We start from the raw sequence: 17,228 nt of genomic DNA, 5'->3' as shown, positions 1-17,228 counted from the left end.
AATCTTACACTTCCACTTCCACTAATCCTTACACACACACAGAAGCACACGCACGCACACGAGTACGCGCGTGTGCATACGCAGGTAAGCAGACACACGCACAAAAGGGATGTTGGAGAGAACAGATTTCTTCGTCACGAAGAGCTGGGATCGGCTGCCGTTAATGATGATTATTATACTATCTATCGTCACCATGTAGGCATATTACTTCCAACTGCTTGCTCCCAGCAGCTCGGGAAAAAGCATTTCCGGACTGGAGACTCAACGAAACTTTGCCGGAAAGGAAGATACCCCCACGGTGATTTCGGAAAAACGTCGCTCGGCTTAAAACATTTCGAGTTTCAACCGTTGGAATCTACTTCGGAAACAATTTGTATTAATCTTCGCCGAGAAAACCGCCAAATAAAGAGACTACGGAAAACTTAAATCCATAGATAGAAACTTAAACAAGTTCTCATGCCGAAAGAGAATCTTCCGGTCGATTTAAATCGTCCAAACATCCCATCGTTGCACTCGAGCCGCGAAAGAAGCCGCCACAGTCACACGGCTATACGGCCGACGCACTGCAGAAGCAACATGCGTCTTGTACCAAAAGATAAACTCCCGAGGAGAAAAAAAACTGAGGCCGGCTGAATGCGCGTCATAAATTAAAACTCTTCTTGGTCTTTTTCGGAGCGCAATTTCTCTTCACGGCGATAAATCCGAGGCACCGTATACTGCTGAAGATAAAGCGGCTTTCTAAAGAAACGGGAGATCCAGTCTTAATGACCGCCTTAGCATAATGCGGCTCCGGAATATTTTGTTCTTATTATTCCGGGAGTCATTGGAACTCTCCGTTTATAATTTGTATTTTTTTTTTTCTGTATGGCGCCATCAGTTCGGTTATCACCGCCATTTCTTTCGTCCCGGAACTTGTTATTATTATTTTTTTTTTATAGCGGCGCATAGCCGCGGGGAAAAGAGGAACGTATAAATGTCTTCCGTTTCATTGTCGACCGCCGTTACTTCATCGGTTGCCGCATGAGCGCACGGCGAGATACGATATGCCGCAAGACAACGTCGTAAGGACGTTGGCTGAACAGGAAATGTCGATTCGGCGCCGCGTTTCTACGTTCGCCTTAGAAAAAAAAAAATACTTACCGATTTACAAAATTGCGCAGCCAGGGAATTAAGCAGAGTACAATTCTTTGAGCTGAAAAGAACGAAGTGATAAAAACGTTAAATAATTTGCGAGATAACCGCGACGCCCAAACTTGTAAGAGAGACAGTACGCGCGATGGCGTCGATATCTGAGGTATTAAATTATCCCTTTTTATTTCCCTTTTACTTCGCTCTTTGATCTCTCTCTCTCTCTATCTTTTCCTCCGCTTTTTTTTTTCTGGTTTTCTTACTCTCTCTGTTTTTCTCACTTTCTCTCTTTTTCTTTCTCTTTTCCTCTTTTTGAACGTTTAAGGATAGCTATGTTTGTAGTCCGCTACTTATTTTTCAGATTCGGAGAATAATTATCTGTAAATGAGTCCTTAGAGTGGGGGACACAGACGTTAATACTAAACCCTATCTCTTATGGAGTGTACCTGTGGGTTTGTGAAAGTACAGATCTAACAATTCTGAAGCGTTCCCCAAGAAGTGTTATAATTCCCTCTCCAGTTAACGCGGCCACCAAAGGTACGAAATACCTTACGGGGCACTCCATATCACTCCGCAAAAGTCCAATGTCCTTGGCGCGAGCGATTTTTGCGTTGGAACTGCTGGACATGAGTAGCCTCTGCAGTTTTCCTTGGAATTGCGAGGGTTGGCTACCGCCCTCTATCGTCGTGGAAACCTTTCGAGACAGTGGCGAAAGCCGTCTCTGCTGTCTCGTGAATTCGGTATCTCGGTGCGCAGGCGGCAGCTTTCTCACTCAGCAAGAAGCGAGAAAACGTGGAGAGGGAAATGTACACGCGTTTTCTCAGACGCGCAATTTTCATACCGCTCGGGGACACTTTTGACGCGGGCAGCGCTGTTTAATTCTTCAAGTAAAGTGTCCTACTACCTTGTCGCCGGTACTTTCAAATAGATTTGAACACACTTCCCCCTCCCACGATACTATGACCTGTGCCAACGGAAATATGGCAGACCGGAGAAGGCGCGATACATTCTTGAGAGCGAGATTAGAACGGACTGCCGCGAATATACCGATCTCGATAAGCGTTCCACGCATGCGTGACGCCGCCATAACTGTAGTTCATCGGATGCAGGCGACAGTTTACGAGACAGTTTGTGCCGTTTCGTTCTCTGCTCGCGCAGGGTCTCAGCTGGGTTGTCGCGCGTGCAGAAAGACTACAGTTCCCACGATGCATGGAGGCAGCGGGTACGCGATGAAATAAAAGCCCTTCTATCCTGGGACAAGTAAAGCTCCTCTATCTTGGGGAAAGTGGCACCATTTATTGTTGTGGAAATGCTCGAGGCACGTGCTACGCGCCACTTCTGGGAAGAACAGGGCGTCTGAAACCTAGCTCAGTGCTGCGCTGTGCCGCCATGATCTTCCCAAGGGCTGCACTTTGCACGTGCCTCGTGCATCGACGCCCCTTGCGCTACTTTTTTTTTTTGAAACATGAAGGAGCTTTAGGGACAAGTGGTGCCATTCATTTTTGTGGAAATGCTTGACAGACGTGCCGCGCGCCACATCTGGGAAGGACATGGCGTCTGAAATCTAGCTCAGTGCTGCGCTGTGCCGCCATGATCTTCCCAAGGATTGCACGTTGCACGTGCTTCGTGCATCGACGCCCCTTGCGCTACTTTTGAAACATGAAGGAGCTTTAGGGACAAGTGGTGCCATTCATTGTTGTGGAAATGCTTGACACACGTGCCGCGCGCCACATCTGGGAAGGACATGGCGTCTGAAATCTAGCTCAGTGCTGCGCTGTGCCGCCATGATCTTCCCAAGGATTGCACGTTGCACGTGCCTCGTGCATCAACGCCCCTTGCGCTACTTTTGAAACATGAAGGAGCTTTAGGGACAAGTGGTGCCATTCATTGTTGTGGAAATGCTTGACACACGTGCCGCGCGCCACATCTGGGAAGGACATGGTGTCTGAAATCTAGCTCAGTGCTGCGCTGTGCCGCCATGATCTTCCCAAGGATTGCACGTTGCACGTGCCTCTTGCATCGACGCCCCTTGCGCTACTTTTGAAACATGAAGGAGCTTTAGGGACAAGTGGTGCCACTCATTGTTGTGGAAATGCTTGACACACGTGCCGCGCGCCACATCTGGGAAGAACAGGGCGTCTGAAACCTAGCTCAGTGCTGCGCTGTGCCGCCATGATCTTCCCAAGGGCTGCACTTTGCACGTGCCTCGTGCATCGACGCCCCTTGCGCTACTTTTGAAACATGAAGGAGCTTTAGGGACAAGTGGTACCATTTATCGTTGTGGAAATGCTCGAGGCACCTGCTACGCGCCACTTCTGGGAAGAACAGGACGTCTGAAACCTAGCTCAGTGCTGCGCTGTGCCGCCATGATCTTCCCAAGGGCTGCACTTTGCACGTGCCTCGTGCATCGACGCCCCTTGCGCTACTTTTGAAACATGAAGGAGCTTTAGGGACAAGTGGTGCCATTCATTGTTGTGGAAATGCTTGACACACGTGCCGCGCGCCACATCTGGGAAGGACATGGCGTCTGAAATCTAGCTCAGTGCTGCGCTGTGCCGCCATGATCTTCCCAAGGATTGCACGTTGCACGTGCCTCGTGCATCAACGCCCCTTGCGCTACTTTTGAAACATGAAGGAGCTTTAGGGACAAGTGGTGCCATTCATTGTTGTGGAAATGCTTGACACACGTGCCGCGCGCCACATCTGGGAAGGACATGGTGTCTGAAATCTAGCTCAGTGCTGCGCTGTGCCGCCATGATCTTCCCAAGGATTGCACGTTGCACGTGCCTCTTGCATCGACGCCCCTTGCGCTACTTTTGAAACATGAAGGAGCTTTAGGGACAAGTGGTGCCACTCATTGTTGTGGAAATGCTTGACACACGTGCCGCGCGCCACATCTGGGAAGAACAGGGCGTCTGAAACCTAGCTCAGTGCTGCGCTGTGCCGCCATGATCTTCCCAAGGGCTGCACTTTGCACGTGCCTCGTGCATCGACGCCCCTTGCGCTACTTTTGAAACATGAAGGAGCTTTAGGGACAAGTGGCACCATTTATCGTTGTGGAAATGCTCGAGGCACGTGCTACGCGCCACTTCTGGGAAGAACAGGACGTCTGAAACCTAGCTCAGTGCTGCGCTGTGCCGCCATGATCTTCCCAAGGGCTGCACTTTGCACGTGCCTCGTGCATCGACGCCCCTTGCGCTACTTTTGAAACATGAAGGAGCTTTAGGGACAAGTGGTGCCATTCATTGTTGTGGAAATGCTTGACACACGTGCCGCGCGCCACATCTGGGAAGGACATGGCGTCTGAAATCTAGCTCAGTGCTGCGCTGTGCCGCCATGATCTTCCCAAGGATTGCACGTTGCACGTGCCTCTTGCATCGACGCCCCTTGCGCTACTTTTGAAACATGAAGGAGCTTTAGGGACAAGTGGTGCCACTCATTGTTGTGGAAATGCTTGACACACGTGCCGCGCGCCACATCTGGGAAGGACATGGTGTCTGAAATCTAGCTCAGTGCTGCGCTGTGCCGCCATGATCTTCCCAAGGATTGCACGTTGCACGTGCCTCTTGCATCGACGCCCCTTGCGCTACTTTTGAAACATGAAGGAGCTTTAGGGACAAGTGGTGCCACTCATTGTTGTGGAAATGCTTGACAGACGTGCCGCGCGCCACATCTGGGAAGAACAGGGCGTCTGAAACCTAGCTCAGTGCTGCGCTGTGCCGCCATGATCTTCCCAAGGGCTGCACTTTGCACGTGCCTCGTGCATCGACGCCCCTTGCGCTACTTTTGAAACATGAAGGAGCTTTAGGGACAAGTGGCACCATTTATCGTTGTGGAAATGCTCGAGGCACGTGCTACGCGCCACTTCTGGGAAGAACAGGACGTCTGAAACCTAGCTCAGTGCTGCGCTGTGCCGCCATGATCTTCCCAAGGGCTGCACTTTGCACGTGCCTCGTGCATCGACGCCCCTTGCGCTACTTTTGAAACATGAAGGAGCTTTAGGGACAAGTGGCACCATTTATCGTTGTGGAAATGCTCGAGGCACGTGCTACGCGCCACTTCTGGGAAGAACAGGACGTCTGAAACCTAGCTCAGTGCTGCGCTGTGCCGCCATGATCTTCCCAAGGGCTGCACTTTGCACGTGCCTCGTGCATCGACGCCCCTTGCGCTACTTTTGAAACATGAAGGAGCTTTAGGGACAAGTGGTGCCATTCATTGTTGTGGAAATGCTTGACACACGTGCCGCGCGCCACATCTGGGAAGGACATGGCGTCTGAAATCTAGCTCAGTGCTGCGCTGTGCCGCCATGATCTTCCCAAGGATTGCACGTTGCACGTGCCTCTTGCATCGACGCACCTTGCGCTACTTTGTAAATATAAAGTCTTTAGAAGAAACTGGCTGTGATATCGTTTTTTTTTCGTACACATGACGTGTTAAAATAGATCGGCCGTGCATGCGCTGTGAACTTTAGATATCAACCTGCTTCTCGAGCAATTGATTAAGCTTTTTTTTTAAGGATTACAAATATGTTTCTTGTGCATGGTGGATGCAAGGCTTATCACTTCTGCCAGCAATCCTACGCATAAATTGAGATGATGCATTCTAATCTAAGGACACGACGGCCTATCGCACTGGAGTACGCCCATTGAAGTATTTTCATCGCTCCGGCCGGAGGGAGCACTGTTAGGCTAATTCATAGTGGCGCACACTGCACTAATCCAAAAGAGAAAAAAATACTGCGATCATATATCGCAACGTAGCTTAGCCTATGAGCAACGCTCCAATGACTCCTTTGAAAAGCCACACGTACTAAGTTGAAAACAAAGCCGTAGCAAACCTATGCCAGCAGCCCTTGCATACTGTAATTTCCTCTTTTAGGCTTTCGTATTGACCCAGTTTGTATGCGGCTGCAACTGTTTGCCTCCTTCAGAGTGCCATTTGGGGCGACTCGCTGAGTCGACCCGGCTGTTCTACTCGCTCATGCCGCTCGAAATTCCGCGGGCCACTGCTTTCGAAGCATCGATGCGCAAGGGTCGAGGGCACGAACGATATGTCTCGTTTGTAGCGACGTTGGCGGCTGCGTGTTTGCTCGGAGAGAAACGCAGAGAGCCTAGATTTTAGAAAGGGGGAGAGAGAGGGAGCAACTCAAACTATGCAGCGGGTTTGCAACTTAGTGGCGGACACCTCCCGCTCAGATTAAATGTATGTGCGCATGCCTGCCTGTTGAGTGAAAAGGAGGATAGCGAGGATGGAGAGAGAAGGTAAATTGGCAGAAACGGTTGTAGTCGATAGGCGCTTCTGCCTCATCGCAGCTTGCATATTGCATATATAACCCCGACCGATTAGTTGGAAACACTCTCAAATCTTTGCACACTAGAAAATTATCAGCCGAGTCGGTCTCCCTGTTCCGTTTATTACCGGGATTAAACTTGCACTGTTCCAACCGCGTCGGCGGTTTGTAACTCACTCGTGGCTGGAAGATAAATATCCACCAAAAGCGTCGTTCGTAGATGACTATCAAAGCTTGATTTCAGGACTGAGAGAGAGAAATCCTCCGTCGCAGGCAACCGAATATTAAACGCAATATCCCTCAACCGCAATTTCGAACTTTCCAACTTCGGGTCGTTGCCGGCAACGCGTTACAACAAGAAACATCTACACTTCGAAGTAACGACACCTTGTAATTGCTGCCTGTCTCCTAATTTTATGGCTTCCTGTTATCTGAGGCTTTGTTGGTTAACGCAAGAAACACTTTCCTTTCCTCCATAAATGTTAAGGGAGTCTGCAATGGAGCGAAGCGGTATCGCCTGAACTTCCCAAGGCTGTTTATAAAGCTCGGCACGTCGCATTTCGGAATTGAAACTGTCGCCAGTTGCACCCTCGCGCCCGCCCCGCATTGAATGCCTGTGAATGAACGAACGGTGGCGCCCACAGAACAATCGGGGATGGGAGCTCGAAGCGGAGCCAATTTAAAAGCTCTAGTTACCACGAACGTCTTGTGACACAGCACTCAGTAGTTAATACGAAGAGTTCCAGCTCGCTTTTCGTGTCGACATTTGTGCGGCGGTCAGTTCGCACTAACTTTAATTATTATAATCCGTGCAGCCTTAACGACAGACTAGAGACGACGGGCTAGGGTTCCGACGGCCCGTAGACTTAAAAAAAAAATGCAACCACCCTCTTGCCGATTTTGAAAGTCGATTTCAGGAGACTCGCCTTCACCACCGAGAAAACATTATACGTCGTGATCTTGGAGGCGAAGCGTTATATCTTGAGCAAATAAGACTGCGCCGGCCGGAACGGAAGGCCGGGTGCGAGGTTCGGCTGCCGGTCATTTGACAGCGAACCGCTCCTTTCATTCACGCTTCCAAACTTTCCCCAGGATTCTAATCAGTCGTGCTTTGGCGACATCTGGACAATCCTTGCTACCAAGTTTTATATTTTTGTATTCGAAAGCCAAGCGCAACCCGATTTGTGGTAAGGGGGAAGATACGATGTACTTGGTTTTCAATGATCGCTGCGCTTGCGTAACGAGTGATTTAAGTTGCTGACGCGGTCCAAGTTTAAGAGAGTGTAAACGGCGTCTTTTTGTTTTTATTGTTGTGTTAGAATTTTCCGGATATTCGGCTAAAAAAAAGTATATGTTCGTTTTTTGCTTAGGAGCAGGAGAACGTCCAGCGTTCCTTAGGTTGTCCGGGACTAGAGTAGCTTTCTTGGTGATGCTGCTAATGTCCGGCATCATATTAACGATGCACAGTGTGCGTACCTCCTTGCGTGCACCCCGAAACCCAGTTGGGGGTTCCACCTTTTTCTTACGTCAATCCCCCTCCTCCCTCGATTCCGATATTTCAACTTTGTTTCACGGAAGACTGCACTAAAGTTCCAAGCCTTCAGACAAAGGTACGCTGACGTGTTGCTCATTAATATAAGGCAACGAAATTTAATCGTGTCGAACCATCGCAGAGAGCGTTACTCTTCTCGCGAGTAATTTTCTTTTTAAAACATACGTTAAAACGCCAATTTAATTACATCTCAAAAGTGCTCTTTTCTTACAAGGTCATTGAAAGCAACAACGGCGACTAGTCCCGAGAATTTTTATTGCTTGGCAACAGTGGCGGTCCTAAGAACACCCCCTTCCCCAAACACATAGACAGACACACAGACACAAACACTCACACAATCACACACACGCGCGCACACTCACACACACACTTACAGACAAAACAAAAACATATTTTTTTTACATTTGTTTGAAGAACGCGGGAGGTTCCTTGTTGCCACAGATGGCCAGTTGACTTCGACGATGTGCACTAGCCTCACCTCACGGATTATTTCGAAGTGATGACTTATCTCTTTTTAGAGGAAAATGTTATCCGTCTGAAGGCTTTTTGGTGTAGGCAGCACCCTGTGACACGCCGGCGATAGCCGGCACAATCTTCTGGGGGCCGTCCGCCGCGATTTTCTCTCATGGTCGCACCCGCCAAAATATTCGAACAAAAAAGATCGAGCGACCACAAAAACTTGCTCGAATTATTAATCTATTCGAGTTTGTATCCCCGATTTGTTTTTTAGAAAAATGTATATATAGTTTCTGAATTACCACCAAGTAGACATACACCGATCAGTACGAATATCAACCTAAATAAAATGATACCGATATTCTGTGCGCTGAATCTGGAAAACCCACGCAAAGAAAATGCGTTACTCTGAAAAGAGACCGAAGAAATACAATGGTGTTGTGATTCCGTTCCAAGACTTGACCGTTGGCGCTTTTTTTTTTCTCCTTGCACGCTGCAGCGGGGTGCCTGCAGTCCACGCTCAAGGGCGGCCGAGGTCCGAGCCTGGTGCTGGAGCCCCCGACGGCCATGGAGTTCTCGAGCGAGACCGGCGCCGTGCTGCCTTGCTCGGCCAGGGGACAACCGGCCCCGAGGATCACGTGGGAGAAGAAAGATGGCTCGCCCGCGTCAGCTGTAAGTACAAAACAATTTGCGCCTTCTTTTATTGTGTATGTATGTGCGTGTGTGTGTTTTTAATTTGGAAGCATTTTGTTGCCTGCCCTTGGAAGCGTACTTAAAAAAAAGGCTGGTGGAGCAAAGTCAACAAGCTAATTTACTGGTTGAAGCGTTTCCGTGGACGTCACATCGATTCGTTTTTTGAACTTTGGGAATCTGGAGCGTCTAGTTTCTCGAAAATTCCTTGGGAGAGCCAGTCGATACAGTATGCACAGGAGCTCGGTTATTGGCGAGACGGAAAATATTGCAAGACCTGAAGGACAGTCTGCGTTCTGGCATTGAGCATGACGTAATTATCTTGTGTGTATATCTATACAGCCGGAAGTATACTCTGCCTCACTGGTCGTCTGGTGTCTCAGCTGTAGATGAACAATTTCGCGAGGGCGGTACAACCGTTCTGGCTAACGGAACATCTACCAGCTAGAGAAGGAGGCCCTCGCGTTAGTGTTTGGTGTGACACGGTTCCGAGACTCTTTTCGCGGACATAAGTTCACAGACTACAAGCATCTGACATGTTTATTTCACCCATACAAGGTCACTCCGCATATGGCAGCTGTAAGGATTCACCGCTGGACTTTAACTTGGATCCCACTTATGTCCTCCGTCACCTCTAGGGTCGCTAAACTCGTCAAACACAAAGTTGGGGCCAAAGTTAACGGAGCGCACCGATTGGCCTATAACGATGATGACTTTGCGCTTTTTTCGCCGACGTCCAATCGGTGCGCTCCGCAAACTTCCGGCTCAAACTTTGTGTTTCACGAGTTTAGAGGTCCAGGTGTGTGAAGAAAGGCCATGTTACAGCTGGGGAGAACCCTTTGTGTACGTTCTCTACACTCAGAGTCTCAATGCCGGTATATTAACAGCTAAGAAACTAGCAGACCTGATCGAGGGAGATTGGCTGCCTCGTCAAGCTAGGACCTGGACTCAGAAGGATTGTTGAACGCAACTTCCTGACACTGAGCTTTGATTCCAGCCATATTTTAGAAAGAAACCCGAACTTACAATGAGCCATGACCTCATCTACTGGGGACATCAAGTGATTTTGTCTCAAGCTGCACGCTCCATGATGTTAGCCACACTTCACGACACCCATTCAGGGATGTCTGCCATGAAGAGTTGGGCACGAACAATCTGCAGGTATCCCGGTGCAGACAGAAACCTTGACGACCTCGTAGGGAGGTGCGTGACGTTTGTCCAGACATCCTCAATGCCACCGGCGCAGGTTCCCGCAAGTTGGCCGGATGTCACTCGCCCTTGGTCATACCTTCTTGTTGATTACGCCGGACCGCTGGAGTGCCCTATGATAATCATTGCGGTCGACTCAGATACGAGGTGGATCGAGGCGGTACCGATGAAGACTGCATCAGCCGAGGCTACAGTGGAATCATTGCTCGGCATTTGTGGTCTGTTTGTTCTGCCAAAGACGTTTGTGTCCGGCAGCGGTCCACAGTTAGCCAGCAGTATTTCTAAACATTGTTTACTACACAACCACGTGCAGCATCTCACCGCTGCTCCGTATCCCCCATTGTCAATCGGGTTGGCGGAGCACGCGGTACCCACCGATAAAATTCGCAAAGCTCATCCTGGCAGCCTTAGGACGAGGCTTTCCTGGTTTTCTTTCAGTTATCGCAGAACCCCAACCAAAGATAGAAAGTACCCTTCTGAACTCTTACTGGGCTTTCGCATCCGGTCTTGGATTGGCTGCTGTCTTCCTGAGATGCGGTATTCGAACTCATCTCAGCACAAGAATGGAGTCCATTCCTTTGCCGTGGGTCAGGCGGTGTGGTGGCGCAAATTTGGCGCAGGCTCCCCCAGTGACTTCCGGGAGTCGTTCGGTCGTCTGATGTTGCCCAGATGGTGACAGTGAGCACTCCACGAGGAAAACTTCGATGGTACGCTGACCAGCTCCGAGCGCGGCTCCCCACGCGAACAGACATTTCCAGAACTGAGCTGCCACCGGCTACTGAATTGGGAAGGACAAGGGCGGCGAGCTCCACGACCGGATCAGCGCCGGTTACCGGGAAGTCAACCAAACAGAGATAGCCTCTTGACCGCTTGGAACTTGGATGGAGGGGAATGTTTGCGTAGTGCCGAGACCCAGCGATCATCATCGTGATCAACAGACTCGGGGGTCTCGCACGATCGCACGCGCACGGGACAGGCTGGCCGAAGCCACCACGATGACTACGTTCTATAAAGTGTTCCTGGGATACATGCTTGAGTCCTGGCGCCGTAATGTATTTTAATGTATTTTAATATATTTTACACTGGTGCGATGCGTGGCAAATGAAAGTAAATGTAAACAAGTGTAAGCATTAGCATTACCCTGTAGACATAATCCTGTAATCCACAACTACTCCTTACTAACGCTGCTGGTTGAAAAAGTGACAAGCTATAAATATCTGGGTGTAACGTGTTCTAACGACCTCACTTGAAATACTCATTTTAATACTATAGTGGCTAGTGCTTCTAAGTCCTTGGGATACTTGTATTAAATATAATTTATACCCGCCCCCCACGTTCTGCTAAACAAACGGCCTATAAGCCTGTATAAGCCTGTTGTAGGATATAGACTGAACAACGCTAACTTTCTTTGGTGGCCTCATCTGTCCTATCTTACTAACAAACCAACAAGGAGAAGCGTTTAACTTTCTTTGGTGGTCTCATCCACCCTATCATACTAACAAACTAACAATGAAAATCGTTTCATATCAGATAATTACTCCCGGAAATCCAACATAACTGCACTAAAATCATACTTAAAAGGTTCAAACAGCGCAAAAAACGACGGACAGGGTAAAGAAGGACACGGACAGACTTTACCCTGTCCGTCGTTTTTTGCTCTGTTTTAACCTTTTAAGTATGTAATACCAACTCGCCGAGGCTTCAACTTTAGCCACTAAAATCAGCTCTCGACTTACGCCCATTGTCCAAAAGAACAACTCTTTCCCGCTTTGTCATCTTCCACAAACTATTATTTTCCTTCTCGTCTTGTCGTGACCTTTACTCTCAACCGCCATGGCACATTTCCATACTAATTAACCATAACCTAAAAATTAAGCCACTACTGGCGAGGGCTAATGCATTTGAGAATTCCCCACTGGCTATTTTCACTATTAACTGCAATTATCTTCCTTAATGAATTGTAAATAAAACTAATCACGATAAGTTCAGAAATATTTGCAAGGCACACATTCCAACTGTTCACAATTAACGTGTTTAGTTACCGTCATCCTTTGTTCCTTCGTGTTTAGTTTTTTTTTTTTTTTTTTTTGCATTTGTTGTCGATATTTTTATATACCATGTTCCTTATTAATCAGATGTTCTTCTTGAATTGACCTGCAGTTCAGATTTGTGTTGTTGTCCCACCTCTTGTAATGTACTTCTCATGCACATTTGAAAGATAATACAATAAACATAAATTAAATCAAATCATCAAAAACAACCTTTTTGGCGCGATGGGTCCCAAACTTTATACTATGAACACGCTACTTAACACCCCTCCTCTTTTTTTTACTAGGTGAAAACTTGAAACGAAGGCCCGATATATTGCAAACAGTCGCCAAAACACGAACACTAACGATTGCATTTTCCACGAGCGGCTCCTTTTGACATATCACGGTTCGGGAAAAAAAAACATATGTATGTATGTATTTGTAGTTGTGTTGCGGAATATTTATGGCCGTTTTTGCAGAAGTATCTTAGGCACCTCTCGTTACATCAAAGACATATGTGTCTCAGTATCTGCATTTTGGCCTTAAAGTACACGCACCTTAGTATTTGTGTTCCGGAATGCTTGTTTTTAGTATCTCTGCCCAGCTTCGCTCTCTCTCGCTCTCACGTTGTCAGCGACTATAGTAAATTATATTCGCGTTTGAACGCAGGTTCCCGGACTGCGCTCGACCCGATCTGACGGTTCCCTCGTCCTGTCGTCCTTCTCGTCCAGTCAGTACCGGCAGGACGTGCACTCTGCCACATACCGCTGCGTCGCTTCTAACTCCATCGGAGTGGTCAAGAGCAGGCTCGTCCACGTCCAGGGAGGTGAGTTGCCAGAAGTTTCATAACCAAAACGTAGAATATAAAACCGTTTCAAAACATCTCCCGTTAAAAAATAATAATAATAAACAAGCATGCAAACATACTTCTAACAAAAAAGGAATACTTATAAAAAATAATTATAAAAATACCTACAGTTACGCAAACACCTACACTAACCAAACTGGCAGCATTTCGCGTTTCAAAAGCCGCCTGAATACGCGGTTACCGTCAAGACGTGTTCTCCCCAACTAACAAGCTTTCTGTTCATCCATTGGAACCGATCAAGTGTTCCTTAAACATTAAAGAAATTGTAAAAAACAGCTTTGCGTTCATTTTGTTTCTTGGCGACTTATGAACATAGAGCGTAAGCCGGGTCTAGTTGGGTTATCAGGTGCATTATGCTCGGGACTTTTCCAAGTGATAAAGTCACTCGATCCTGGGAAAGCAGCGCCATTGCTTTCCCTGCCTGTTAGCAGGACACAAACAGATACTAATATACAGACGACTAAGGCTTCGGGAAGCGACTGGATGAAACGGTCGTATAGTTAGCATGGCAATCGCCACCTCGGCCCTATTCGATTTTAGAAGCTTCAAAAGAATATTTTTGAACCAGCCAGGCCAAGATTGCCATGGAGTGCCATCGTATTGGAAAAGTTCCTCGCCAACGTAGGCGTCTTTAGCACTGTGCATGTATTCAACTCACCAATTATACTTATCTCCACAGATTTCTTAACACGGTATCGTATCGGCGTGTTTTAAGATGGGAAATTTATGTTCCAATACTGCCAATACCCGACGCCACATGTGTTGGCGGTGCGAGAATAAGCGCTTGTTTCGCTGGTGTATCAATCTTGGTATACAAGACCTCGGTATACAAGATTATGGTATACAAGAAATGTATTTACAAACCAACCTGACACCGCAAGTTTGGATCGGCTCACCAAGAATGGAGAGGTCGAGGAAAAACTGCCTACTCCATGGACCAAAGCGGCGATCATACGGGGACCTTGGTTCTACTTGCTCAGGAACCCGTGATTTTAGAAGGTACAAAAGAGACGAACGCGAAGAAGGGGACACAAACCAGCACTCGTCCGTGTCCCGTTCTTCTCCGACTCTGCGGTAACTGCAAAGAAACAAATTTTTCTAAACAGCTAATTGGGAGAAGCACGTCACAAAACTAAGTTTTCAAAAAAAAGATACTTACGTTACAGAACGTAATTTAGTCGGAGTGACAACCTCTCCACATTTGAAACTCCCGCACTTTAGCCCCGCGCAGAGGAGAAGTACGCCCTGCCCCCGCTTTTGGATTTGCTCTTGGATTGACTTGGCTGCGGAGTTGAACGACGTACGCAGCGCCTCGACTTCCAGTGCGTCGAATGTGCGTGCGTACCCCATCCTTTTGTAGCTTCTGTGTTCTCTGCGAACTGCGCGCAAAATAGACCTTGAATTTAAGCGTCAGCTTCTTGGCCGCTGCGAGCAACTGGGTCTTCGGCCACACGACGATATGGAGCAAATGACGGCGGCCAGCAAAAAAGACGGCGCACGGCCTGAGCCACCCGAGCCTTTGGTGCGCTTGGACGCTTGATGCTTCATGCAAACTATTACTTTATGTGCTAAAACTCCCGTACCAGTGTTACAACAAGTTTCGGTTTAAATAGAACAGTTCTAAAACGAGACAATGCGCCACCAGAAACCTTAGCGTAGCAAACTAAACATTTATTCCTAGAAGTTCTACTTACCGATGATACTGCGCTTGCTCTCAGTAAGAAAATCGACGGGAAAGTGCCTGTCTCACTCGCGGACATTCGGTGCACCCGGTGCGAATCTCGAAGGCCTCCAGGTCAAAAGGACGAGAATATACCTGGACACGTTTGTTGCCACGCGAACGCCCGATTGTCTCCAGCTAAATAGCTTTCAGCTTGCCATCTTTCGGGGCGACATGGCTGCTGGAAGGCTCGCTGTCGCGATCACTCATCTGGCAGCACTTTACAGAGCAATGGTGCCGCTTTACAGAAGCTGACATCTCCAAAAAGTCGGCATTTGCACGCGCCAGCAGAAAAAAAATCACGCTAAGAAAGGAAAGAAAACGCGCTACGAAAGCAAGAAGAACGCCCCAGGAAAACGAAAGAAACAAACCGTGATATGAGAGCCACAACCCCGCGTCGCTTCCTATCACTAACACATACGACAGCTGCTAAACACACACTACTTCACTTTAGGAAGTTTCACCGAAGCATCTGTGTCAACAGGATACACTGATCACTTAGACGAAACAATTAGTCGATGTAGGCGAGGTAGGCGAGGCAGGCGGGAGCAGAGACAGCGGTGGCCATGGAAAGAATGGCGAAGCTTTTGTTTGTTATGGTATGAATTCAAACACAAGCGCCCGTCTTATAAACCTTTTGTAAAGAATAATAATAACTCTCATTACATGGGTTATTCTTTAAACGTAAAAATATGCCGCTTGAAAGGAAATTAAAACATATCACAAAGGTTTAGCTACCAAGATATAACCTGTCACTTATTCTCTTAGCCAATGAAAAGCGTTGCTATAGCACGTCACTCCGTGACGTACAATAGTAACTCCGTGAAGTATAATACCAACTTTGTGGCGCGCGATTTATAATGAACGAAATAGCCGCAAAGTAAAATCAGTCTCGCGCAATAAATATTGCTCTAAATTGTTTTTTTCGCGGAAAATTTGTTTTGTGACATGCTTGTCCCGATTAGAAGTTTAAAACAAAAATTTTTCTTTGCAGTTACACTTTAACAGTTTTCTTAGCAAACAGCGTCTGCCCTCAGAAAATATTATATAATTGTTTTTATTCCAAAGTGCATTTCGATTGCGACTCCTCGTCCTTTGACCCGTGAACTTTTTTTTTGTTACTTGCACAAGTATATTTACCAAAAGAAGTGATTCATTTTTTTACGGAGAATTGTTTTTGTGCTCGTAGTAATTTCTGCGCTCAAACCGGCTAGTGATCTTCGCAAAACGGCAGATCTTTTCCCGACGAGAAGTGCGCTTCCTACGTGGCAATTAAAGTGGCATTAAGGTGCACTAAGTCGAAGAAACAAGCTTTTTCTTTTTTAATTTTCTTTTGTTCCCCAGAATTCACGAACAAAATGTGTGAAAAAATTCGCTTCACCCCCCTCCTCCCTCAAAAAAAATTTAATAACAAAAAATGCAGATGGCTGCGGAAAAAAAATTGTCGCAGTGAAATGTCGTGTTCCGCACAGGAGATTTAAGTAAATGGACCGAATGCGACAAGAAAAATGCTCTTTCGTAGTCGCACTGAAAAAAGTTAGTAGGATTTAATATATAAATGTATATATTTACGTTATCTGTTGTTTTTGTCGATGTATTTTTACACTTTGCATATACAGTTACTTTATGCTTACTTTTATTCTGGAACACGTAAACACCTTCAACAGCTCCCGCTTCAACGTCTCGCTTTTGTTAAGGCAAATATTGGAGGTTTTCCTAACTTCACTAAAAATATTGAAGAGACCACAAATCGAAGAACCTGGCTTTGGTCTTTTCGATCACGTTTAGCCTTCCCGATATTTCCATCAGAATTGCGCTGAATATCAATATTATTAAATCAACTCGACCACGAAACAAAAGAAAAAAAAATAAATACAAGTGAGGGCATCCGAAGCACTGATTAAATTCTTTCAGCGGTAATGCCGAAGGCGCGTTTTGCTATTTTCGTTCATTGTCGTGCTTTCTAGGTAACCGCGCAAAGCTATAAAACTAAAAGAAAAGAAATTTATTTTCAGTTTTTTAACATGGATGGTAAAAGCAAGGCAAAATAAAGTTATATAACAGCTTTATGGAACCCCTTGCTCCCTTATAGTTTTTATATAGTGCATATAACGTCAGATTATGCGCTGTAATTGTATTGAAACTCAACCGAGCGCATAACACAAAGATAACAGATTTTTGATCATTTTCTATTCCTATTTATTTAACTCGTTACGCAATTGTCTTAATGCGATTGAAGTAAGGTCGATGTTAGTGTTTAGGAGAGCATTCAACGTAGTCGGCGG

General features: G+C 46.9%; 1 protein-coding gene across 1 annotated transcript in view; it reads left to right on the top strand.

Annotated features, from left to right (window-relative positions):
- Nucleotides 1–8,824: 8,824 nt before the first annotated feature.
- Nucleotides 8,825–17,228, top strand: part of LOC8052053 (Down syndrome cell adhesion molecule homolog) — a 244,907-nt gene continuing 236,503 nt past the window's right edge. The window contains exons 1-3 of the mRNA XM_042286473.1: nucleotides 8,825–8,861; nucleotides 8,926–9,098; nucleotides 13,025–13,181. Of these exons, the coding sequence (XP_042142407.1) occupies nucleotides 8,825–8,861; nucleotides 8,926–9,098; nucleotides 13,025–13,181 (367 nt within the window). The remainder of the gene's footprint in view (nucleotides 8,862–8,925; nucleotides 9,099–13,024; nucleotides 13,182–17,228) is intronic.

This window comes from Ixodes scapularis, unplaced genomic scaffold, assembly GCF_016920785.2.
Source record: "Ixodes scapularis isolate PalLabHiFi unplaced genomic scaffold, ASM1692078v2 PGA_scaffold7__128_contigs__length_106722199, whole genome shotgun sequence".
Lineage (NCBI taxonomy): Eukaryota > Metazoa > Arthropoda > Arachnida > Ixodida > Ixodidae > Ixodes > Ixodes scapularis.
This window is presented reverse-complemented; position numbering and strand designations above follow the sequence as displayed.